The sequence below is a fragment of the Castor canadensis genome, chromosome 14 (genome assembly GCF_047511655.1).
Source record: "Castor canadensis chromosome 14, mCasCan1.hap1v2, whole genome shotgun sequence".
Lineage (NCBI taxonomy): Eukaryota > Metazoa > Chordata > Mammalia > Rodentia > Castoridae > Castor > Castor canadensis.
In genome coordinates, this window is record NC_133399.1 from 1758444 (window position 1) to 1785771 (window position 27328).

General features: G+C 41.7%; 2 protein-coding genes across 2 annotated transcripts in view; both read right to left on the reverse strand.

Annotated features, from left to right (window-relative positions):
- LOC109678771 (uncharacterized) overlaps positions 1-27328 on the reverse strand; it is a 116622-nt gene that overhangs the window by 66768 nt on the left and 22526 nt on the right.
- On the reverse strand, positions 20006-27142 carry LOC109678773 (uncharacterized). Its single transcript, XM_074053664.1, has 4 exons — positions 27053-27142; positions 24638-24764; positions 24375-24426; positions 20006-23721 (listed from the first exon to the last, which is right to left on the reverse strand). Exons 1-4 carry the CDS (start codon positions 27125-27127, stop codon positions 22455-22457), a joined length of 1521 nt encoding a protein of 506 aa, XP_073909765.1. The 5' UTR covers positions 27128-27142; the 3' UTR covers positions 20006-22454.

Below are 27328 nucleotides of genomic sequence, written 5' to 3' on the forward strand. Positions count from 1 at the left end.
GATTTTCTCCATATATAGATTGTTTGATGTTCCTCCAGGATATTGATCCATGGTCAAACCCAAACACTGTGGAAAAAACAGTCTGATGACAACCAGAGTTACAACCTCAGAAAGGACAGAACAACAAACTCCATGCACATATGATTCATCTGTTTCTTTCTTTTTCTTTTGCAGTACTGGGATGTGAACTCAGGCCCTACACTGAGCCACCTACCAGCTCATTTTTGTGATGGGTTTTTTGCAAGATAGGGACTGGCAAAGTATTTCCTGAGCTGGCTTCAAGCCATGATCCTCCTGATCTCTGCCTCCTGAGTAACTAGGATTACAGGCATGAGCCACTGGCAATGACCAAACTGTTTTCAATTACTTTGCATCTTCACAGTGTCAACACTCCTCCGCTAATCCCAGCTGTTCCTTTCTATAAGTTTACATTAATTCAGGTGCATGCTATAATTCCAAATGTGGTATACCTTTGTGAATAAACCATCCGCTCATGAAAATATTGTTACTCTGCAGCTTTGGACTAAATTCTATGACAATAATTGAATCCAGTTGGGTTATGAGGTTTTGAGTTAAACTTTATCATTACTAATTTTCTGCCCCGATCCGTCACTGACTGGTTTGCCAAAGTGTTCAAATGAAATTTTTTTCTTGCTGGTATTGGGGTTTGAACTTAGGGTTTTGTGCTTGCAGCCCAGGTTCTTTACCACTTGAGCCACATCTGCTCATCTTTTGCAGATGGGGACTAGAGAACTATTTGGCCACACTGGCCTTGAACCAGGATCCTCCTGATTTCAGCCTGCTAGAGAGTAGAATTACAGGCTAGTCTCTTGAAGCAGCAAAGTCTGGTACCAACTTAGCTTAGATTGGTGTTGTGTGTACATGTTTTTACATTGAATCTGCTGGTACATTTCTATGTATGTTATACTTTAAGTTTTTGTATAGTACAAAAAGTTGTATTAATTTATTATATGCATGGTATTTTGAAATTTGCGTAGATTATTGAATGGCTAAATGGACATAATACAATGTGCATTACCTCACATTCTCATATATGACAGTGATAATACTTAATATCTAGTCCCTTAGTCATTTTCAGGAGTACAATAAATTGTTAACTATACTCATGATGTCACCCCATGTTTCTCTTGAAATTATTCCTCCCACGGAAATCAAAATTTTAAACCTTTGCACACCACTCCACACCCTCCATGCTAATGTCTTTCTATTTAAAATGGCTTTCTTGAACGCAACAGAAAGTTGGGTTTTTTGTGTGTGGTACTGGGGCTTGAACTCAAGGCCTCATGCTTGCTAGGCAGATGATCTACCATTTGAGCCATGTCACCAACCCTGTTCTTGGTTTTTAATCTACTGTGTCTTCCATTTGGTGTTTTTAGATAATTCAAGTTTAAAGGGATAATTGACATAGGTGAATTCTGTAAACACTTCTATTTGTTCTACATGTTTTTGTTTAAAAACTTTTCCAGTTTTTAACCTTTTTTTAGGTCATTTGTTACTACTATGTTCACTCTCTTGATGTTCTCCCAAACAAAAATATTTAATAATTAAACAGATATGTAATTCTAAAAAAATTTTTCCAGTATCTCTACTTTCTCATTTTCTAGTACTTCCTCTGTATTCCATTTTGTCTAAACTGCCAAATATACTTTTTCCATTTTTCTTTTTCTTTTTCCTACATTTTGCAATGTACATTTGCAGCTTATGCCAATGCACTTTCCTCTTTTAATTCCTGTGTGTGTGTTTGTATGTGTATATTACTGGTGATTGAGCCCAAGGCCTGGTGCCTGCTAGGGAAGCTTTCCATTGCTGAGATACGTTCCCAAAACCTTTTTCTTTGATGTAGGATCACACTCAGTGTCACAGGCAGGTGTCCAACTCATGATCTTTGTGCCACAGCCTCCTCAGTACCTGGAATTTCAAGCGTGTACCTCTACAACATCCTTCATCCACTTTTTTGTGGTCCTGGCATTTGAACTCAGGTCTAGCACTTGCTAGGCTGATATTCTACCCTTAAACCAGACCCCCAGCATTTTAGCCAGTCAAATATTGTCCAGGTTTGGGGACAATGTAGGAATCTTGGAATGCTCCACAGTCCTCTATACCATCCTACATGTACTTGTGCTCATTCATCTTCTTCCTTATCAACAGTTGCAAGTACACAGTATACTGCTAAATTTTTCATTTGGGACATTTATATATGATTACAAATGTGAAAAAAGAATGAAATTTGCAGGCTGGTGGAGTGGCTCAAATGGTAGGCCACCTTCCTAGCAAAACCACCTAAGTTCAAGCCCCAGTTGCACCAGAAAAAAAAGTGAAATAATTCTTTGTTATTGGCATTAAAGAAGACACTGACGAGTGTCACTTAAAAATGATTTTGTGAAGTATGGCAAAATTGAACTGACTGAAGTCATACTCCCTGATTTAATGCAAAAAAGGGGGCTTAGTTTTTGTAACCTCTGTTCACTGTGACACCAAGGATAAAGTTGTTGTGCAAAAATAGCCCATTTTCTGCTTGGTTGCTGTGGTGGCTCATGTCTGTAATCCCATCTACTCAGAAGGAGAAGATGGGGAGGACCATGGTTTGAGACCAGCCTGGGGAAAAAATTAATGACACTAACATGTCAGTCAATAACTTTTCCTGGTTGTATGTTCCTATAATTGTAGCTACATGGGAGGCATCCGTGGGAGGATCATAGTCTGAGGCAGCCATGGGAAAACTGGGAGACCCTATCTGAAAAATTACTAAAACAGCACAAAAGGTCTTGAGGGCCTGGCTGGAATGAGAGAATTCCTATGTAAGAAGTAGAGGCCCTGGATTCAAACCCCATTACTGCTAAAATAAATGAATAACAGATATGATTTCAGGAATGGTCTGAACTCTGATAAAAGGTAATCCTGTCAAATCAACTTATATTTACTTAACTCTTTATGCAGCCAAACAGATTGGGGTGTTTCTGAAAACATTGATGGTGGTCATGGAGGTGATTTGGTTGGAAATGAAAATTTTGTACAAGGAGGAAAGTTCAGTGGACATGGTGGCTTTGGTGGCAGTTACCATATTGGTTTATATGGTGGCAATGCAGATGGCTACAATGGATATGGTAATGACAGAAGCAATTTTGGTGGTGGTGGAAGCTATGGCAAGTTTGGCACTTACAACAATAAATATTCAAATTTTTAACCCAGGAGGGAAGAAAGTTTGGAGTTAGAATCTGTGGTGACAGAGGTCAGTATTTTGGCAAATCATGATACTACGCCTGCTATGATGGTTTTAGAAATAGCAGGTACTATGTCTGGGGCTGAACATTCTAATTATGGCCAGGAAAATTTAGCAGGAGAGGGGGGACAGAGAAGTGAAAGAGAAGCTAGAGTTTGTTTCTGATTTGTGAGGTCAGCCTACAAACTGGTAGCAGAGCCCAATTGCTAGAAGAAAGAAATGTTTTAGGTTCCACATTCTTTTTCTCCATCGAGGGATGAATTTGGGACTATATGCTTATTTAGTAAGCACACTAACATGTGAGAAAAATTTCGTGGACATATTTTGTTTTTTGCAGTACTCATGTTTGAACCCAGTGGCTTATTCTTGCTAGGCAGGTGACCTTGCTTCTTGGGTGACACTGAAAGCCCAGAAGACATATTTTAGACTTATGTGCATGGGTAAAAAACCTCAAGGACTATATTTATCACTTACTGTTTAGAGGTCAGGTTATGCCCTGTCTAAAGTGAAAGCATGCCAATGAAAGGATGTAATGTGGACTTTATGGGGGCACCCATGCTATCGATGGTTTGCCTGAATCTCCCAACCTCTTATGTCAGTCTCCCAGCTAGCTGGGATTTTCAACATGTACTGCCATCTCTCCTTCCCTGTGCCACATTTCCATGCACTGAGTATTTATCCCTGCTTCTACCGCATTTTCAGGCATGTGAGTATGCACACACAAAGTGCATGGAATCAAAACTGTCAGGGATTGCAATTTTGTTTTCATTTATTCTGAGACACAGACTGGCCTGGAATGAACTATTTATCTCAGGTTGGCACTGAATTTTTGACCCTCCTCCCTAAGCATAGCAATGCCTAATTCAGGGTTTGTACCACCTTTCCTAACTTAACATTTAGAGTTTCTGTCTGAAGAAATGCATTCTGAATAAGTTAAGAGGTAGGTATAATATTGGAAAAACACATAAGCATTGTCCAAAACTGTTATGACAGTAATATCTAGAAATCAAGAAAACAATTATTATCAGTTGCATTGGGTGCCCCATGCCTGTAGTCATAGCTACTCAGGAGGCAGACAACGGGAGGATCATCCATCAGCACCAACCCTGGAAAAGAGAAGACCAAGTGACAAGCAGCACCAGCAATCATTTAGGCGGCAGAGTTCAGAGCTGTGACGATGAGGCTCACTTCCATCACAGCCAGTAAGGCTGGAATAAATCCCCTGTTCCAACCTGGTCTTAGGATGCACACCACAAATTCACCATTTCCTGCTTCTGTGGTGACCTGTTTCTCCCAAATCAACAGTGACACAAGCATAGTACAGTGAGAAACTGAGTCACAGAGATGGATCTCAAAAGCACAGGTTGATCCAGAAAATGTGGCACCAGGAAATACATTTTCTGTGTTAAGCAGTGGGGCCTCTTCCTAATGGCCTCTGATTGGTCTCTCCCTACAATTTACTCCCTGCAGCACTTCTATTGGCTTGTGATCCAGGATGAGTAAAGGGAGAGAAGGAATCCTCTTCCTGGCAGAGGGCCAGGAACACATACCCAATTCCAGCTATACCCCTTAGCCAGCTAGGCCTCCTCTCTGGTTCCTACCCAGCCAAGCCTGTGGATTCATTGTAGTTAACCAGAACTTGCTCTTGCCTTTTCAAGGTGGACATTGCTTCTTCTACTTGGAAATTGGGCAATTCCACACTTAGTGTCCAAGGAGACATACTCTGATCTCACAGACAGAGCACTGCCTATACCAGAGCATTGAAAAGGGAAGAAGGATCTGGTTTTGTCACACATCAGGAACTAGGTGTCACACACTTGGCTTCATGGACAAGGATTTTTCACATCTTACCTCTCCAACTACACATTGTCACTCAAGAAAGTAAAGAACATGCCTACAAAGGATTAGAATTATTCAGTTTAAGGAGAAGGTGGTGCTTTCAAGCAAACACTCTACAAAGGACTCAAAAGGGAAGATTTACATAAACAAAAACAACAAAAAAACCACCTCTGAACTAGCTGAGACATTCACCAAGGTCACAATGAAAACCCACATTCACAAGGTAAAGCATAATCCCAAGATTGAGAGCCAGAAAGAATTCAGAAATGGAGTTCCAAGTGGACCCACCCTGTGCTGAGACAGGGACACCTAGAGGTTTAAATCTGGGGTCTCACCATGCCTGATCTAATGGAGTTTGTGACAAAAAACAGCTGTTGATTCATAAGCACTGGTGTCAGGGGACTGCTTATGTCAGTCTCTCTCTAAGCCTGACTATCACATATTTTATTCACAAACAGAAATTATAGCCTGACTTTAGGAACTCTATGCATGCCAAAACAATACTGCCAAACTTAAGACCCAGAAGCAATCACAGTTAGAACCTCAACAAGAACAGAACCTCTAATATGCCTGTGCAGAACTTGATATTCCTTGTGACAATAACTTAGTAGCAAGTGAAAAACCACTCTCCATTCCTTCTTCCCTCGTATGGGTGGCACAAATTACCCACACAGAAATGTTCAAGGAATTTGGTCCCTTGCTTGGCATTACTGGAAGGTGTTGGAACCTTTTAGAGGCTGGGACAAGTGGGAGGTCTTTAGATCTTTGGAGATATGCCCTAAAGGGAGTTCATTGGAACTTAGCCTCCTCTATTTTCTCTCTTTTGGTCACTACTATATGGACTGTTTTGCTCTTTCACATATTCTCCTTCCTGAAGGCTACATGACCCCTGCTACAATTAACAGAACCATTTGGACAAATATGGGGACTCCATCACTATGAGCCAAAAACCAATTTTAACCTTAAAACTTCATCATTTATGGAATGATTACAGCATGGACGCTTGTTAATATATTCCTTCATACTCTCCCAGCACCCAGTAACTAATACTCTAAACTTGAGGAGATCAGCATACAAGTCATTTTCAACATCAATTTTCTTTTCCAAAATATTGGACTGCTTTTCAAATTTTTTAGCCATCAGCATCCCACTTCCCCTGAATATCCAAACATTATCAGCAGTAGGGTCAACTTCTTTCACTTATTTTTGGCTTTCTGTCTAAGCAGAGCCCCTAGACCCATCTTATGTAGCCACTATTTCTTCCATGTTTCGGTTCTTATATAAGCTTCCTATTATTTAGACATGCGGGATATTCATGACCTTCCTTTCTCTACCCCTTACCCTAAGTTGATACCCAATTCTCTTAGTTTAGAAATAAGTCTCTTCTTAGGACAGGCCATTTTTTAAAGCCAGAATTTAGCCTGGCTCTGGTGACTCATGTCTATAATATTAGCTACTCAGGAGGCAGAGATCAGAGGATAGTAGTTTGAAGTCAGTCATGGGGAAATAGTTGGTAAGACCGTATCTTGAAAATACCCAACATAAAACAGGGCTGGTGCAGTGAGTCAGTGGTAGATCACCTGACTTGCAAGCATGAGGCCCCAAGTTCAACTCCATGTTCCATCAAAACAAAGCCAGAACTTAAAACACCAAGCCATGTTTATGCTGGCCAAAAGTCTTTCCTTCATAGCTTCTCGAAAGAACTAAAGCTAATACTCTGCTTGTATTGGAATATTTTCTCTTGCTAATTGCAGAATACTGTAGATTGGGAAAGTTTTAAAGAAAATTAGTACATTTTTCTTCATGATTTACAAGGTTCAGGGCCAAGAAGATTGCTCAGGTGAAGGACTTCCTGCAAAGTTTTTTCTACATAAAAACTTTTTCTACATTATTATTTTTTCTACATTATTGCTTACACTCTCTCTTCAACAAAATTAGAGATAAGGGCAAAATAGTTTCTACCGGGTAGCCAGGGCATGGGGGAGAGAGGGAGGGGGTGGGGTGGGTGGTAAGGGAGGGGGTGGGGCAGGGGGAGAAATGACCCAAGTATTGTATGCACATATGAATAATAAAAAAAAAATTAAAAAAAAGAGTGTGCACATTAATTTTTTGCTTGCATATTCCATGTAAAAACATTCATTTGCCTTTTTTTTATTTGCCTGTATTGTTGGAGCCAACATGGCTGTTTTTCTGGGATTTACTATGTGTCTGGAATATGCCTTGGATTTCCTACTCTGGGGCCACAAGCAGCTTTCTGCAAGCTCAAAAGTGTCACAGACCTTCAGCTAGACTCTGCAAGGATTCCTGTAACTGTGACCAGAGTCTGCTGGGGGTTGGGGGCAACTCTGTACCAGCTTGTTTCTCTGTAACTGGCTTGTCTTTCTGACCACCTGTGAACCATCTACTGCAAAAACCCCCTGGTTACATAAACCACCTGGGGGATGGGGGGGAGTATATAACTCATCTCCTGACTCGGGGCTCAGGGCTTTGAGAAATTATCTTTCCTGAGTCTGCTAGTGAAATAAAATTCTTGCTTCCTGCAAAGTGGTCTCAGTGACTTTGTTTCCCTTACCATTTCCCACAACAGTTCTGGTGCATTTGCCAGGAAAGGGAGAGACCAAAGTTGGCATTTTTGCTTCACTGGCTGTCAGGCTGTGGCCCAACTCCTGGGGATGCAACCCAGCCAAGGCACCACTGGACACTTAGTCCAGATGGCCAGGGAAGCCTCCCATGGAGACTGAGGCCTCAAGTCTATACATGCCAGTGGAGCCTGGGTAGAGACCCCAGGAACCAGGAAAATTTGGAGCAGCGCCCATCTGGAACAGTTAGGACCTGGTTCCATGAGAATAGGTCCATCCATGAGAGGATGGAAGAGGGGCATGATCAACCCCTAAGGTTTCCACTAGTATTCCTGAATCTGGTTTTTTGGTTTTTGTGATTATTCAGGAGGAAGCTGGGATACCTTCCAGACTAGGTTTGTGGGGTTGGATGAATGTGTGATGTGCAACTGAAAGCATGAAAGGAGTGTGACTTTGGTCACCACATGGTGTGTGGAGTCTGTTTCCAGAAGCCAGAGGTGTTCTCATATGGTCTGGGGTGACCCCCCCTTGGGGCACCGGTACGGGGTTAATACCGGCTCCCTACGGCTACAAGACGTCTGAAATATCTCTGCGAGGAGAGCGGCTAGGGACAGAGGAAGTGAAAGTTGTTTGTCTTCCCTTTGTGTTGGAAACTTAGGACCCCATACCTCATTTCCAAACTCCCTGATCCTCTGTACCTTGTCTCAATATGGGTGTGAGCCAAAGTAAAAAGACTCCTTTGCAATGTATGCTTGATGACTTCAAGAGAGGGTACACAGGTGATTAAGATGTGGAACTCACACCCCAGAAAATTTGGAGATCTGTCAAATACATTGGGTGTCCTTTAAGGTTGGATGGCCATCCGAGGGATCTCTAGATCGAGAAACTAGTCACAGGGTCTATCAGGTAGTGACAGGGATGTCAGGTCATCCTGACCAGTTCCCCTACGTAGACATATGGCAGACATTGGCAGCCCATCCTCCTTGGCTTAAGAAATGCTTTGAAGACAGTTGCAAGATTATGGTGGCCAGGGCTCCAAATACTGGGACTGTTAAAAGAAAGAAAATTAGAAAAAGGGCTCCTCCCCCCAGTGCTCCTGATGCTCCTCAGCATGGAGGAACAGAGACAAGTAGTCCAAGCAGCCCTTTGTTGCTTTGAGGCTCGTGTCCCAATGAGACAAATGATGTCCCCAGTGGGACCCAAATGAAGCAGAAGGCCGAGACAACTTACACAGATATAGAGGCTCTGATGGCAGGTGTAAGAGAAGGGGGAACAAAGGTCACGAACATGAACAAAGTCACAGAGACCTTACAGAAGTCTGATGGGAGCCCAGCACAGTTCTATGAGAGATTACGTGAAGCATACCATCTACATTCTCCCTTCAATCCTGAGGCTCCTGAAAAATCAGCGAATGGTCAATGCCACCTTTGTGGGGCAAGCCCAGGGGGACATTAGAAGAAAGTTACAAAGATTAGAAGGCTTTGCAGGCATGAATGCATCACGGCTTCTAGAAGTGGAAGCCAAGGTGTTTGTTAACTGAGACCAGGAAGCTCAAAAGGAGGCAGAAAGAAGGATGAAAAAGAAAGTAGATCTCCTGGCAGCAGCAATAAATGGACCGGGGAGGGCACAGTTCCACCTGGAGCAGAGGCCCAGGAAGAAACAAAGGAGGGAGGGCTAGGAAACTTCCCATAACGATGGCCCCAGGGATCAGAGCCCCTAAAGAAAAACCAATGTGCCTTCTGTTGCCAAGGGGGACACTGGAGACATGAATGCCCGCAGCTCCAGGCCAGACACAGAATGACAAAAGAGAAAGAGGACTTTGTGGGGCTTGCAAGCATTGAGCAAGCCAAGGATTAGGTCAACCGGGTTCTTTCCTCCTTGGCCCCCAAGAGCCCATGGTCCATATGTCAGTAGGAGGCCAACCTGTACATTTCATGGTGGACACTGGTGCTGAGCACTCCGTGGTGACCTGACGGGTGGCACCAATCTCAAAAAGACACCAGACAATTGTAGGGGCCTCAGGGATACAAGCACCCGCCCTTTTCTCCAGCCCCGAAAATGTATTCTGGGAAGGCATTTTGTGACTAATAAGTTTCTCTATATACCAGAATGTCCAGTGGCACTGATGGGCTGAGATCTGCTAAGCAAACCGTGTGCCCAGATCAGTTTTCAGGAGGATGGACAAGTGACTTTGAGCTTTGGCTCAGGTTCCCCTAGAGTCCAAGCCCTTGTCACTCCCCTGGAAGAAGAATGGAGATTACATTCAGTAGAGACAGCCTTAAAGGGGCCAGAGAGGCCCTTTAAGGTTCCCGGATGCAGGCTGAAGACAATCCTCCGGGCCTGCCATCAACATTCCACCAGTGGTAATAGAGTCACTCCAATAAGAGTGAGACAATACCCAATACCAATGAGGGCACGAGAAGGGATATCTCATCACCTCCAGAGAATTTTAAACTATGGAATCCTGAGACCTTGTCAATCTGCCTGAACACTCCCTTGCTGTCAGTTCAGAAGCCGGGCCCCAATGATTACTGCCCACTGCAGGATCTCCAGGCAGTCAATCAAGCAGCTCTGCACCTGGTGATTCCTAATCCATACACATTGCTGGACCTGATACCAGCAGAGGCAACTTGCTTCTCATGCTTGGACTTAAAAGATGCATTCTTCTGCATCCAGTTGGCACCTGTGAGCCAACCCATCTTTGCTTTCCAATGAGAGGACCCCCAGTCAGGGGGACAACAACAGTTAACCTGGACCCATCTCCCACAGGGTTTCAAGAACTCCCCAACTATCTTTGGAACTGCTCTGGCATCAGATGTATGAGCATACCCAGCAGAAGAAGCTGGCTGCACACTCTTACAATATGTGGACGACCTCCTCCTTGCAGTGGCTAACCACCAAGACTGTCTTAAAGGGACAGAATTCCTACTCTGTCTCTTATGGGGAGCTGGTTACAAGGTATCTCAAAAGAAGGCCCAGATTTGTTAAGACCAGGTCAAATATTTGGGGCTTCACATCTCCCAAGGTCAACGGAAACTTGGTGCAGAAAAATACAAGCTGTTTGGTCAATCCTGACCTCACCTTCAAGAAGACATACCCATGAGTTCTTGAGAGTAGCTGAGTTCTGCCAGATTTGGATACCTAACTTCTCCTTGCTAGCAAAGCCTTTGTATGAAGCCACAAAGGGGGGGTTGGGGTGGGGGATGGGGCAAAAGGGAGCCCCTAATCTGGGAATCTGACCAGCAACAGGCTTTTCATGCCATCAAGGAGGCATTAGTCAGTGCCCCTGCTCTCGGTCTCCCAGAAGTGAGAACGCCTTTCTTCCTGTATGTGCATGAGAAGTGGCATAGCAATTGGAGTCCTGACCCAATTCCTAGGCTCATGGCATTGGCCTGTGGCTTATTTCTCCAAACACTTGGATTCAGTGGCAAAGGGATAGCCTCCCTGCTTGCGAGCTCTTGCAGCCACAGCCTTGCTGGTATCAGAGGCAGAAAAGTTAACACGAAGGAGAGATAACTGTCAGGGTCCCACATTCTGCAGTGACTCTAATGGCATAAAAGGGACACTATTGGCTGAAAAATGCCAGGATGGTCAGATACCAGAGTATGCTCTGTGAAAATCCACAAGTGAAGCTACAAGTTGTCCAGACTTTAAACCCGGTGACTCTCCTCCCATCGGCTGCGGGGCCTCCGGACCATGACCATGTTGAGCTGATTACTGAGGTCATCTCAAGGCACCCTGATCTTGGCAATCAGCTCCTAGCTCAGCCTGACCTTGAACTATTCACAGATGGGAGCAGTTTCCTTAAAGAAGGAACAAAACATGATGGTTATGCAGGGGATCTCTGGATTCAGTCCTGGAAATCTCAGGCTCTAACTCCAAGCACATCAGCGCAAAAAGCTGAACTCATCGCACTGACACGCACCCTCCCCCGGGCAGCTGAAAAGACTGTTAACATATACACAGACTCCAAATATACTTTTACCACTCTTCATGTGCATGGGGCTATAAACAAAGAAACAGGACTAATTACTTCAGGAGGAAAAGACATCAAGTATGAGCTGGAGATTCTTGAACTCCTGCAGGCGGTGTGGGCCCCCAAAATGGTTGCTGTTATGTATTGTCCAGGTCACCAGAAGGGCAAGTCTGTGGTAGCATTGGGAAAGCAGAGAGCAGATCAGGAAGCTCATGCAGCATCTCTCTGGGTGTCACCCAACCTGCCTGTGGCTCTAAGTGCTGGACTCCTTCCTACCCCACTGACAGAATGTGTTCCACATTACTTCTGTCATGAATGTGAGTGCTTTACTCAAGAGGAAGGAAAATATTGTAGAGCAAATGTTATCAGCTTGCAGATGGGTGGATAGTGATTGAGACACTGGCCCCCACCTTTATAAAGAATGATCATCAGGACTCTCATATGGGAAAGTCGGCCTTTGAGCAATTGCTGAGCCAGTGTTTCTATGTCCCTGGCCTCACCAGTCTAGCCAGCAATATTTGTAAGCAATGTGAAACATGTGCCAAAAATAACCCCAAGCAGGGGCCCCTCCCTAAACCAGGAACCCAACATGTGGGTAGTTCCCCATTTGAAGATTTAGAAGTAGACTTCAGTGAGCTGCCCTGAACCAGAGGCTACAAATATCTTCTGGTGATTGTGTGCACATTCTCCAGGTGGGTACAGGCTTTCCCCACAAGAACAGAGAAGGCCCAAGAAGTGATCCGTGATTTACTAAAGGAAATCCCAGGTATGGGATCCCCATCTCCATTGGGCCAGACAATGGACTAGATTTTGTGGCAGAGGTTCTTAACCAACTGGAAAATGGACTAAAAATAACCTGGCACCTTCACACAGCATATCAGCCTCAGAGTTCAGACAAAGTTAAAAGAATAAATCAGACACTAAAAACTCAGATGAGTAAATTGTCAGAAACACACCTGACATGGAAACAGGTCTTGCCATTAGTCTTACTTAGGGTCAGGCATAGTCCCACCAGACTGGGTTCTCTCCCTGTAAGACTCTCTACAGAAGGCCACCCCCACTAATAAATTACATTAAGGGAGATCTAAAAGAGAAAATCTAACTTTTCTCCAACAGATGCGTGGGTTGGGAAAGGTGCTCAGTCCCTATTAGCCTAACCGCTGATGCACATTTCTTTAAGCCAGGTAACCAGGATTGGATAAAGGAGTGGAATCTTCAGTCTCTCCAGCCTCGGTGGAGAGGGCCCTGTTCAGTGATCCTAACCACTCCCACAGCAATCAAGGTGGCAGAGACCCACCACACCAGAGTGAAGAAAGCAGCTCCTGAGTGGAAGAGTCAACTGGACTCCAGCGATCCACTAAAACTGACCCCAAGGAGGGAACCTTCAGCCTTGCTCTAGTCACAAACCAGAAGCCAACTAGTCTATATATGGCAGAAGCTTAAGGAGTCAACCAGACAGTTAATGGACTGTTGTTTCTTATGGGTAATGTCTGTGGTGATTCTTGAGTTCTGCCGTCCCTTACCCATCTCTCTTTTTGGTGTTGTAACCTTGCTTTGGTCAGTAGCAATAACAGTAAGTGCCCCATGAGGATGGAGCCTGAATCAAGACAGGCTCTTTCTGGCAATCTTTCTCTCCTAATAACTGGATGTGGCATTGTGTTTGATTGTTTCTATTCTGGGTTCCTTTTGCAAAACTAACTCCCCCCTCCCCCACCATGATGATTCTCCACAATAGGAAGATTTAAAACAATGTTTGGGGCTGTAGTAATTATGGTGTTTGGTTGTCTTATACACCCATGTGTGCTGCCACTGGTCATGAGGTCCGTACTGACCCTGTTGAATGAAAAACGGCTGCAGGTACATCTGTTACAGGGTTACCAAAGAGTAAATCCCATCCCTGAGGATGAAAAAGATGATGCATTTTGACAAATAAAGTGTCAAAGCATCAAAGGGGGGAATGTTGGAGTCAATGTGGCTATTTTTCTGGGATTTACTATGTGTCTGGAAAATGCCCTTGATTTCCTACTCTGGGGCCACAAGCAGCTTTCTGCAAGCTCAAAAGTGTCACAGACCTTCAGCTAGGCTCTGCAAGGTTTCCTGTAACTGTGACCAGAGTCTGCTGGGGGTTGGGGGCAACTCTGTACCAGCTTGTTTCTCTGTAACTGGCTTGTCTTTCTGACCACCTGTGAACCATCTACTGCAAAAACCCCTGGTTACATAAACCACCTGGGGGATGGGGGGGAGTATATAACTCATCTCCTGACTCTGATTGGGGCTCAGGGCTTTGAGAAATTATCTGCCCTGAGTCCACTAGCATAATAAAATTCCCGCGTCCTGCAAAGTGGTCTCAGTGACTTTGTTTCCCTCGCCATTTCCCAGAATAATTCAGTCTGTGATCATACCAATGTTTTCTCTATTTTTATGTCCATTTATATGATTTTCCCTTTATAACATACTACATAAACTTACATGAATATCTTCCTAAGCATGTTATCAGAATAGGATTATAATTTCATGGATCAATATAAAATGACATGTGTATATAAATACATAGAATGAATTTTTATCTGTTATAGGCTGACTTTTAAAAATATATGAAAATTGTGGTGTCGGTTTGGGAAAAATGAAGGGGGCAAGTTGGAAAAGGATGGCCATTGAATGTAGTGGGAGAGCGCATATGATTAAATTACATTATATACATGTATAAAGTTGTTATACTGAAATTTAAAAATTTGTACAATTAGTACATGCTAATAAATGTCATTTTTTAAACTTAACACCATATGAGGATTCCAATCTATGAATAAACAATTGAATGAATGATAGAAACTCTACTTCTTTGAGATAGTATTGCATTTATAATGACCTTTTATGAACCACTGCTTGGAGTCACTGTCTACAAACAAAAGATAGTGAAGCCCCCTCTCTTGAGGAGGACAGCACAAATCCTCATTGGGGTTTGGATTGTACAGGATTGTGCTGGGAACCCCAATACTTACCAAAGTAGATGATCTCTTTAGAATATCCTTTGTGTGTCCTCCATGAGACATTGTGACAATGTAGGGAGAACAGAGCAAGGAAAGGACCACAAATCTCACCCAGGTCTGTCTTGGGAAAGTATTTCAAATGAATAGTTTATGTCAGTGGACATGAGAGAGCCTCAAATTATTAAACCAGCCTAACATCAAGAGTCACTGAAAGGGCTAGTGGAGTGGCTGAATTGTTAGGGCTCCTGCCTAGCAAACATGAAGTCCTGAGTTCAAACCCAAGTGTCAGAAAAAAAACCCAAAAGAAACAAATATGAGTCTTTTAAAGGCAAAGACATTACACATAGTTTAAGATTTATCTACAGAAATGAATGGATACATCCATAATTATGGTGACAACTATAATTAAGGTCAGAGATCCAATGAACCAGTGGGGATGAGAAGACCTAACATTTGATTGCCTCACCTAAGAATAGGTTAAGGTGAAAATAAAATTGGTATGTAAGCTATGCCATGTTTGATGTCCAGCCAGTATGCCAGACCTAAGTTCTGGGAAAGGGAAAGAGTGGCACAAGCACAGTGGCTGATGATGGCAAATGGATCAGTAATACAAAGACACAAACACTTTATCTTCATTAGGAAATAAAATCCTTATAAAAACCACTACATAATACGTCTCATGAGCTCTGCCTTTCTGAAACCACTCCCAATACAGGAGATTTAGTAGTCTTCCCCTCTCCTTAAATAAAATGCTGCTCTTTTCCTTACCCTGTTGCCTGTGACTGTCATTCTTTGATTCCATGAGACTTAGTTTCAGGCAACTACTATAGCACACCCGAGACCAAACACTTTAACAATTGTGACTTTTGTCGGTATTAAATGATCAGCTTGGGCTGGGTGCTGGTGGCTCATATAAGTAATCCTTGCTACTTGGGACACTGCAATCAGGATGTTTACAACTTGAGGCCAAGATAGGCAAATAAGTTACTGAGACCCCAGCAGAGAATGCACTGGGAGTGTGGCTGAAGCAGTAAAGCTTCATTCAAGCTTTGGAGGCATGAATAATACCTAACCTCACACACCACCAAAAAGTCATCAGTGTTGGTGTGATGACCACATATAATGTGCAATAGACAGCACAGGGGTGAGGCCAAAGACTGTAAGCTGAAGTCATTCTTGGACCTGCAAACAGAGAACAATGAAGTTCCCCTTGGTGGTTTCTGCCCACTTGCCATCCTAGAGCTGCTGAGAACAGTTACAGAAGTAGTGACAGTGGGAAGTTGTTGACCACTTGAAAGACAGAGACCCACAAGGGTGTTCCTGTCATTTCTGAGATTTTATCTCTTAGTACCTTGGAACTGATTTCTGGAAAGTGTTCATTTTGGCAACCATCGAATCCAGGAATCAGACAACATATCAATAGGATTACAGATGTCTGAAGGTCAGGCATACAGAAAGACAGATATATGTAGTTTCATGTAAAAAGAACTTATGAATCTGACAGTTTCTTTAGTTCAAACCTTAAGTATAACATGAAGAGTATTAAATGTGGAATGAGAAGAAAAAAAGCATACAGAATTCCTATGCAATTATAGTTAAGTTTTTGTTTGCTAAAATTATAAGAAGATAACCATAAGACTTTATGAAAACTGCTGGTAACTGCAAAAAGAAAAACCCTTTAATACAGGCACAAACGATAAAGAAAAAACAAAGCATACAAGTAGGGAAAAGAAGGAACAAGACTATAACATTGAAAGGAAGAAGTAACTACGTAACAGTCATTAGTAAATTCAAAGATGGTAGACTAGTGGCACCAGCCTTTCCACAGTATCTATGAGGCATAGAGACAGAACGTGCTCAGCAGCAATGTTTCATGGTGGGTGAAAGTGGGAAGGCATTGAAGATTCAGTTGTCAACAGAATCATCTAAAAATTAGAAAATCTGATCGGCAGAGAGGGAGAAAAAGAAAGCTTAAGCATGGAATACTTACAGTGACAGAAGACAGACTTACAGAAAAGAAAGGAAGAACGTCAGAAAACATGCACTGCAGATTCATAGAAAATAGAAAAAACAAAACACCTGCATATGTCATAATGTGCACTGACAGGGAAAGAGCTTTCCTGTGTGGCATCAGGTAGGGTCCAAGAGGAAAGAGGAATAACAAACAGTGGTCTCAATATGCAGAAAATTTAGTCTAAGGACATCTTCAGTCTGCATAACAGATTGGCTCTGAGAAATTTTGCTCTTCTTCATATTCATTTGAACTACAGTACTGGGAGAACATTTTGGAAGTGAAGGGTTGCTGCATTTTCCTGCCTTAGGAAACTGCAGCAATGTCAGATGCTAACTTAGTGAGTGCTGCTCTGGAGTAATGGTCTAGGATGAAGGACTTCAGTAAGTGAAGAGCTCCATGTGGTGGGAAACTGGTCAGATGGCCAAAAGATAGAGGAAATCTCTTCCCACTTGGGTCATCAGTAGAGAAGATCATTGAGATCTCGGAAGGGAGAATGAACAGTTGCAAGTGATTATTTGTGGAAGTGAAATTGAAGGAAGTCATAAGGCTTGAGAATTAAGGATGTCAGGGCTGCATCTCCCCATAGGGCTTCCCGATCCCAAAATCAAATATTTCTACCTAGGTGCTGGAAGCTAGTACAGGCACATGGAGAGCTTTGATTATGTCTTAACTGTTCTGACAACAGGACAACTCAGCGTAAACAGTTATGTACACAAAGCATGCCTTCTGGTTGATAGGCACCACAAATGGGAAAGAAAAGTTAGCCAAATTACTTTCTTAAAAAAGGAATATGGAAGCATGTCCTCAGCAGACAGCACATACGGTTGCATTTCTATAAACAGTAAAGGGCATACCAGGAGAGAGTTGGGGATGTTTGGTACTTCTTGGTAAAAGAATTTCACGAAGAAAAGAAAATAAGGCTTATTATGACAGAGGAGTAAGCAACTGAATACAGGGGAGGGCTGCTGCTGATGTAATAGGAAGGTTGGGCAGGTTTATTTACGCAAAGGAAAGCAAAAGAAAATAAAGGTGCACCCCTTAGCGGAAGGGTGGTAAAACTCAAGTAGGAATATTGTACTCGGTTTCTGAGAACTCCAGCACTTATTGTGGTCATTACGAATGGGGATGGTCATTCCTGGAAATCTGGTTTATGTGTTTTCAACTATTATAGAATGAACAGCATGCTGGTGGCAGAAGCCTATTATCCTGGTTGTTAGACTGAATATTGGGCAGCCACATGAGGATTGGAACCTTCCTCATCCCAGGTGGCTTACTGGAAACTCTCAACCCGGCTCTTAAGAATAACATTCACCTTGAGCCACTCAAGAAATTTCCCACCCAGCCTCATAGAATGACCATATTATCTCGGGAGTGTCAGACGAAGCCCGATGTTTTGTGTTTTATAGGGGTGTGCTACATTGCTTAGGCTTTTTATTTTGAGATGGGATCTCACTAAGTGGCCCTGGCTGGAACTCAACTGGTGATCTTTTGGCCAGAGCCTCCACAGTAGCTGGGAGTCACTTCATCCACTTTTTTGTTATGCTGCCATCTGAATTCAGGCCTTGCACTTGGTAGGCAGGCAGTCTACCCCTTGAGCCACACTCCCGGTCTTTTGCTCACTGTGAAATATCACTATCCAGGTGCAGGAGCAGTGCAGGTATCTTGGAATGCTCTTGAGCCCTCCCTGCCATCATCCATGCAGTTGCTCTCATTCATCATTTTCCTTATGTGCACTTGTAAATGGGCGGGGGCGTGACTAAAGTGGTCAAGTGCCTTCATAGCAAGCATAAGGCCGAGTGTAAATCCCAGCAAAACAGAAAACAAAAGTACCCAGTACAATGTTGAAATTTTTCATTTTGGACATGTGTGTGTGATAACAAATGAGAACAAAAATGAGATTCGGGGGCCTGGTTGTGTGGCTTAACTGTTAGGCCACATGCCTAGCGAGTGTGAGGTTCCAGTCCAAACACCACTATGCCCGGTGTAGAAAAAGACATTGGTATGACTTCATTTAATTCCTTTAACACTCTTTGTGTGCTTTTTATTAACCTCTTTTCTCCCCAAAATTTTAAATATTTTTTCAATGCAGGTGTACATGTGATACATGCACAGATTATTCTCTTTTCATTCTCTCCCTCAGAATGAACACACTTAATTGTCAAATGAAGAGGTCTGCAGAGAGGCAGAGATGTCTAAGGAGGTTCTCAGAACCCAAGTCATCTATGTGTTGGACTGGAACTGTGGCTCAAGTAGCAGGATACCTGTTTTGCAATTGTAAAGACCTAATTTGAAACCCAAATCCCACCAAATAAAAATTTGCAATCTTCTTTAAAGAAACCACAGAAATCAGATGATCTCTTCAAGGATGGCAAAAGTGAAGTGAATGAAATCATATTCATGGGTGCAAAGCAAAAAGGCACTTTTTTTGCAAAAATGTCAGCATGGTAGCATGTGCCTGTAATTGCAGATGCACAAAAGTATTGGTGGAGGTGCATATTTTGAGGCTGCAATGGGTAAAAATGGGAAACCATACCTGAAAAATTTCTAAATTATCATGAAATGGCTAGGGCCCTGGCTCAGATCATTGTCTGCTTAGGAAGAGCAACGCTCTGTTTAATAGGCATTGCTGTCAAAATAAATGAATAAAAGTAATACTGTGCTGTGAATAGTCAGAACTGTGATATAAGGAAGCCCTGTCAAAGCAGCATGTGTTTAATTAGTTCAGACAAATTGGATGAAGTGTTTCTGGAATATGTGTGGTCACTAAGGGTATTTTGTTTTTCTTTTGTGGGGTTTTTGTTGTTTTTTGAAGTGCTGGGACTTCATCATGAGATATTCCACCAGAATTTTTTTTTATGTGTGTGATGGGATAAAGAAAGGGGCTCATAATCTATTTGGGGTTAGTTTTGAACCAAAACCCTACTGATCTCTGCCTCGAGTAGCTAGGATAACAGGCATGGGCCACTGGCCCTTGGTTACAGAAATGGCTTTGATGGTAATGATTCTTTTGGGCAACAAGGAAATTTCAATGATCATGGTGGTGGTTTTGGTGTAATCCATGCTGATGTTTGGCATAGTGGCAGTGGGGATGCCTACACTGAATTGGTAATCAAGGAAGAAATTTTAGCAGTGGCAAGAGACGGCCAAATTTGGCAGTTAAGACAATAAATTGTCAAATCTTGGACCCATGCATTGGAGAAAATTGGAGGTAGAAATTCTGGCCCCTATGGTGCTTCAGAACAATATTTTGGAAAATCATAAAACGAAAGTTGCTATGGTGGATCTAGAAAAAGCAATCTCTATGGAAGGGGCCGAAGGTTCTACTTATTGCAAAGAAATGAATTTTAGCAGGAAATGAGAGCCAGAAAAGCAACACAGAAGGTACAGTTTATTATAAAATTGTGAGCTCAGCCTATAAAGTGATCCCAACTGCTAGAAGAACCACAAGTTGCACTTTCCTATTTTTTTCACCATTTGGGGAATGAATTTAGCATCTTATGCATACTTGGTAAGTGCTTTATCACATGGATCATGAAACCTGTCCAGAAAAATATTTTAGGCAACACTCATGTACAGGAGAAAAAATTTGAGGGCTGTATATGTGACTTACTCTATAACAGGTTCTTTACTTCCTGCCCTGTGGAAATTGTAAAGTGATCCAAAGAACTGGTTCTCTTTGGACTTCTGTCATGTGCCCATTTTCTGTGAGTCTCATGATAAGCTATGATTTCAGACATCTGCCCACATTATTCCCTCCCTATAGAACATTGAAATCCACATGTATATTCATATATTTGCCCTTCTCACATATACATGCATATATGCATATGCAAAAGGACTAGAATAAAACTCAGGGAATTCTTTTTTTTGAGGGGGGGTGGGGCACTAGGACTGATCTCACATCACACTTCCTGGGGAGGCACTTATTGCTTGAGCCCAGTCCATCAGCCATTATTTTGATGGGTCCTTTTACCATGGTGTTTCATGAACAATTTGGCTGGAGGTGGCTTTGAACTGCAATCCTTCACATCTGTGCCTCTTAATTTTCTACGAATACAGGTATGAGACACTGGTTCTGGGATTCTTTTGTTGATGTTGTTACAAGCTGGGTCTGCACCACACTATTTTTTTTTTTGTTATACTGGGGTTTGAAATTATCAGTGTGATATATTTCATGTATATTCGTATAATGGAATGAAGACATCTCAACATGGCTTACATGTATAACGACTTTGACTGTGAGTTATCTCATTATGGTAGAGGTGAATTGCACTTTCACTATGCTAAAAGCTATAGGTTATCTCTGAAGTGTGGACTTTCATGGTTTGATGGTACCGGAATAAGTGAAGACTTCCCATCTTGCTTTCCTATATTTACTCTCAAACATAAGTTTGTTCATGTTTCTTAAGATCACTGGAAGTAAAAAAAAAAAAATTTCCCTCGTTACTTATATCCATAGAAATTCTCTCCTGTTATGAGTCCTATAAAGCTAGCACAAGTATGTGAATGCTTTTCCACATTTCCATATCCATAAGGATTGTCTCCAGTGTTGAGTTCTTTCATGACAAAAAAGGAACTGAGCACCTCTCCTGTGACTGTACCAAGAGACAATAGGAAGATTCTACTTGGCTACTTACAGACCATAGAATATTTACAACTGAACAAGACTAACGAAATACAACCCACATAAAGGATAATGGTTGGAGGTTAGCCCGGGCAAACTGTTCATAGGCCCTTGCTTCAAAATAACTAAAAGACAATGAACTGGATGGGTTGTGTGGCTTGAAGGTGGAGTCCCTTCCCTGCACACACAAAAGCTTAAGGCAAGTTTTCTCTTCATATCATCTTTCATTATATCTCTGGAGGAAAGCAAGTGACATGGCATGCTTTTGCTAACAAAAAGTTATACAAACTGGGCAGTCTCATGAGTGCGAGAATGGAGTTCCTTCCTTCCTTCCTTCCTTCATTGCTGAAAGGAAGCAGGATAAGTGAAGGCTTTCCCTCATTACTTCAATACACAGTTATGCTTCAACATGATACCTTGCATGTATTTCTTGGTAAAGGGAATGAAAGAAGACATTCCCATGTATGTTATGCTTGTAAGGTTTGGCACAGATTGTATTATTTCGTTTGTTTGGTGGTGAATGGAATGAATACAGACAGCTTCATTTTGCTTACACCTATAGATTTTCTCTCCAGTGTGAGGACTTTCATGCTTGAGGTCATGGAAATGAGTGAAGACTTTCCACATTGCTTTCCTTATACAATTATTCTCTACTGTTAATTTTGTATATTTTGGAGCAGCACTGGACTGTGTGAAGGCTTAGTCACATGATGCATGTGTATAATGTTCACTGTGTCATTTCAGAGATTACTGTAAAAGGTGAAAGGATTCCCATATTGATTGATGGGGATTCTGACGTCATTCATGTCTTTCAAGACTGGCATATGTGAATGTTTTACCACATTTTCCATGTCCCTAGTATTTATTTACATCATGAGTTCTTTCAGCTGCATGAAGGGTACTAGAACTGAGGAATGCTTTCCGCATTGTTTACATCCATTGGGTTTGTCCTGTGTGAGTTTTTTGATGAGTATGACGGGATAGAGTGTAGATTGTCTCTCATTCCTTACACTCATAGTTTCTCTGCAGAGTGAGTTCACATTTGTTAATGTCACTGGAAATTGCTCATATCCATGGGTTTTCTCACTAGTGGAAGTTCCTTTATGTCTTTTAAGTGTAGTGGGGCATGTGAACACTTTCTCCGCATTGCTTACATCCAAAAGGTTTCTCTCCATTGTGAGTTCTTTCAGGGCTTCAAAGGTCACTGGAATGAGTGAAGTCTTTTCCACACTGCTCACATGCATAGGGTTTCTCTTCAGTGTGAGTTCTTCTATGTTTCTTAAGGTGACTGGAATGAGCAAAGGCTTTCCCACATTGGTTACATGCATAGGGTTTCTCTCTAGAGTGAATTCTTCTATGTTTCTGAAGGTAGCTGGAAGAAGTGTAGGCTTTCCCACATTGGTTACATCCATAGGGTTTCTCTCCAGTGTGAGTTCCTAGATGTCGTTGAAGGTGACTGGAATGAGTAAAAGCTTTCCCACATTGCTTACATGCATAGGGTTTCTCCACAGTGTGAATCCTTTTATGTTTCTTAAGGTGACTGGAATGAGCAAAGGCTTTCCCACATTGGTTACATCCATAGGGTTTCTCTCCAGTGTGAATTCTTTGATGTAGCTGAAGGTGACTGGAATGAGTAAAAGCTTTCCCACATTCCTTACATACATAAGGTCTCTCTCCAGTGTGAATTCTTCTATGTTTCTGAAGGTAGCTGGAAGAAGTGAAGGCTTTCCCACATTGGTTACATCCATAGGGTTTCTCTCCAGTGTGAGTTCTTTCATGAATATGAAGCATATTAGAAGAAGTGTAGGCTTTCCCACATTGCTTACATGCATAGGGTTTCTCTCCAGTGTGAGTTCTTTCGTGTCTTCGAAGGTTATTGGAATAAGTGAAGGCTTTCCCACATTGCTTACATCCATAGGGTTTCTTTCCAGTGTGAGTTATTTCATGATCACGAAGCATACTGGAAGAAGCATATGCTTTCCCACATTGCTTACATGCATAGGGTCTCTCTCCAGTGTGAGTTCTTCTATGTTTCTGAAGGCTACTGGAATGAGTAAAGGCTTTCCCACATTGCTTACATCCATAGGGTTTCTTTCCAGTGTGAGTTCTTTCATGAATACGAAGCATCTTGGAAGAAGTGTATGCCTTCCCACATTGCTTACATCCGTAGGGTTTCTCTCTAATGTGAGTTTTTTGATGAATACGAAGGGTAGCGTATTGTGTGAAGGCTTTTCCACATTGCTTACATCCATGAGACTTCACTACATTGTTCGTCCTTTCATGGACTACAAGACTCTTGCAATCAGCGAAGATTTTCCCATAAGCATTATATGTATTACTTTCACATGGTGTTATTCTAAGCAGAGTTCCCTTGCTTACAATGTTCTCTAGAGTCTGTTGAAAGGATTCTCCACAGTGAATATGTTCTTTATGTTCATCCAGGCTCTCTAACACTTCAGGTCTATAAAAAAGAGACAGATTACCATTGTTATCCTCTTAATGACTTATTAACACAAGTGATGGTTTTATTCCTGTAAGGATTTATGAACACAAATGTACTAAATGTTCTGGAGCTGGACCTGAGGACAGCTATTATCAAAACACTGGTGTTCATATGTGTTTCCATAATATTATTTCCATGTTAGGTGTTTGACAACACTGAATGAGTTTTACTACACTGAAATACACTTAAAGTGCTTACTGAGATGCCTTGGATCAAAAGTATGTTGGATGGTGAAATACAAAAATGAACATGAGGAGATAGGGTGAAAAATTTATCAGTCTAGCCAGGGCACATGATATTCCCACTCTGATGGAATTTGACATAATATAGTTAAATAAGTTTGTGCAAAGAATGGGGTTATTTTTATATATTGAGCAATTGAACGATGTCTCTTGTGACTTCTTGGAAAAAAAGATGTTATGAATAATGTCACATGTGAGATTTTTGAATTTTCTGATTCTGGATACTTAACTTATTTTTCCAATGTTAGAGAAACATTTCACTGATTTCAGCAATTTAGAACTGGAAGGTGGGATCTCATTTCCTTGGTTTTCAAACTTCTTGTTATGCCACATCTGATATTCATTGTTTTGGTTATGAGTAGAAATTACCTCATATTTCTTCTGGGATTCCTGAAGTTCTCTTCAAAATTTACATTTTCTGCTTTTGTTTGTGAGATATAGACAGAGAGAAATCATTAGTATTTAATCAAAATTAAAAAAAAAATTTGAGACCTCAGCTATTTTCATAGCATAATATGATCTTGCATATATATGAATCATTACTCTCCCTTTCTAAAAACCCAATGAGGCAACAACACCAATCAGCCAAAACAGCAGTACATATTTGAATAAGGTGATGATGCCACATTTACCTATGGAGTACAGGTTGCTGTAGGTTTCCAGCATCACTTCTCTGTAGAGCTTCTTTTGGGAAGGATCCAAGCAACCCCACTCTTCCAGGGTGAAGTTCACAGCAACATCCTCAAAGGTCAGGGGCTCCTAATATGTCCCACACACATTTGTGAGAAGAATGGTGAGTGTCACAGCAGTGGAAACAATCTCTGTGTAATAAATTCACATGCTGATGTGGTCTCCGCATATTCAATGCATTTCATTTTTATTACACTCTCATTCTCCATCGATACTCACAGGTACGTCATACTAATTCTGACATCTCACTGCACCTACTTGATAAAAATCAAAGCTGAACATAGTCACAAAAATTACATGTTAAACACTGGGATTGTAGCAAACAAATTCCTTCTGCTTAGTCCCCATTAGAGCAATATCAGGTGAAAAGAGACTGCCTGAATAATGTTATAAATGCATGAGTAAAAGTTTCTTGTCTACAGTTATTGTAGAACTGCTAATGGGATGAACCTCACCAAACTAAATATAAACTGTAAAAAGGGCAGAGTGTCCTGAAGCAATTTATTCCAACAATATCCTATTGTATATATACTATTTATGATTATTTGCACATTTCTGCAATGTTCACCATAGGGAATCAGTAGTAAGACAACCTGAAAACACTCCTGGTGAATAATAGTTGATATGATAAATAATATCTAATATCTCTTATCACCAATTTTTTTTTTGAAACTGAGCTCCTCCATGGTTACTGTATCAAGAGAGGACATTTGGAAGTTTCTATCTCGTTTCCTACAGACCAACCCAAATTCAAAGCTAAATAAGACTCATGAAGGATCATTCAAATAAAATTAGGTTTTGCTTTAGGATGTAAAAGCACAATCTGGGGAGCAGAAATGTGGCATGTTCCCCTAGAAATAGATGGATTTCAACACATCATCACATCATACTAGATGTATATACAATTTTGTAATTTCAAAAATACACTTTCAAACTCATGAACAAAACTACTTTTCAAAGTGTAATAGGTGTAATAAATTCCAAAAAGCAATTAAAAATAATCGGAATAAGAAGTGATTCCTTGAACCACTTGTGGAGGCCTAATCTTGTAATTCCACCAGAACAATCACAGATCAAACATTGGACTCATCTACAGAGGAAGCACCACTGTCAAAAAAGGCTTTTATATGGAATATATCTAATACTTTTTCAAATTCTAAATTGTCTAAAATAGTAGAAAACAACTTAGTGGATAAGATGAAAAAAGTAGGGAAAGGATTAAGGTAGTAGCCATCAACTGTAGTCATGTGTTTACAGACACTTTTTAGTTACATCTGCCAGGGCATCTAGATACCTCCTGTGCATGGATGTGCAGATCTTTCCATGTACTTCAGAATTAGTCTGATTATTTCACTGAACAGTTTCCTATACCTTTTATCAGTTGTTGTACATCACCTTTAATGTCAAAAATTTATGTTCATTTAATGAATTTCCAAAGGTCTCAAAGGTTGTGGTCATCTGAACATCAGAACGTGACACAATAATCAAAATTTAAAACTTTTACTAAATACATACTGATACTCTCAAAGGCACAAAAGCATTCCAGTACCAGCAGAAACCCAAAGTTTTCGTTGTGTTAGATTCTATGAATGAAAATGCAAACAACTGAAAACTTACAAAAGCAAAATAATCTTGGTAATATGAGTGGTTAAGACCACAACCACATCACCCTTCATGTTCCCATTATACTTAGATGCCCAAAAAGGGCAGCATACACTTCTGATTCTTCCAAGTCCTACCTCAAATTCATCAGCTTATTTGATCAGTGGAAAAAGAACACTAATTATACAAAGTTTCCTAATGAAATTCTCTCCTCTTCCCATACCTGAAGTCTCTGGCCCACCCTCAGCCTGAGCCACTATATCAACCCCTCCTTTACTGTCACCTGAAATACAGTCACGAGGCTAAGGATCTCTGGTCCAGGACCTAATTTGGGCTCCTTCATTACCCATCACCTCCCATATTGTTTTCAATACTCTTTGCTTCTCCCTTGAAAGAACAGCCATTCTTTGCCTTGCCTTGAGATACCTGCCAACTCTGTTGGTGGGGTTGTCCTGCCACTGAGACCGTAAGTGCATGTCTTGCCTAAATCTGCATTTCATTTTTGGAAAATGCTGTCTAGACACAGGCCCAAGAGAACATCAGTTACGTTCATAAACTTCAACAAGTCTCCAACCTATCCCCTACCATTTGAACCCCAAGTGCAAATGAAGCACCATTGCAGTGAGTTGTACAATGTGAGCTCTCTGTGGATTTAGGGATTTACTAGAACCCTAAGTAGCACATGTGTGAGATCTGTTTGTGGATTCAAGGTGCTGATTCAAAATTTTTATATAATTCATGGCCATCAGTTTTACCCTGAGGAATCTGGAAGGAGCGGGGACACCAAGGACCACAGCTTTTCCTGGTAGGAACCTGCCACCTCCCATCATCACCTCCTCTGGGAAGAGCACCCAGGGCTCCAGGATGGATCAGGTTACCCAAAGGCAGACAACAGGACGACAGGATTCTGCTCTTCTCAGTTCCACACCCTACAGAGAAGATCCAGTGAACAAGGCATGACAGGCAGCTAAGACCCCAGACTCCAGTGCTGTGGTGGGGAGGCCAACGTCCCTCACCACTGCTTCAGGCAG

Excerpts from the sequence above, each read along its gene's own strand:
- LOC109678773 (XM_074053664.1), bottom strand. The coding sequence starts at position 27,127 with ATGATGGGAGGTGGCAGGTTCCTACCAGGAAAAGCTGTGGTCCTTGGT. Across the intron at positions 24,765-27,052 it reads CTCCTTCCAGATTCCTCAGG|GAGCCCCTGACCTTTGAGGA; the intron begins GTAAAACTGATG and ends GGGACATATTAG. Across the intron at positions 24,427-24,637 it reads CAGCAACCTGTACTCCATAG|CAGAAAATGTAAATTTTGAA; the intron begins GTAAATGTGGCA and ends CACAAACAAAAG.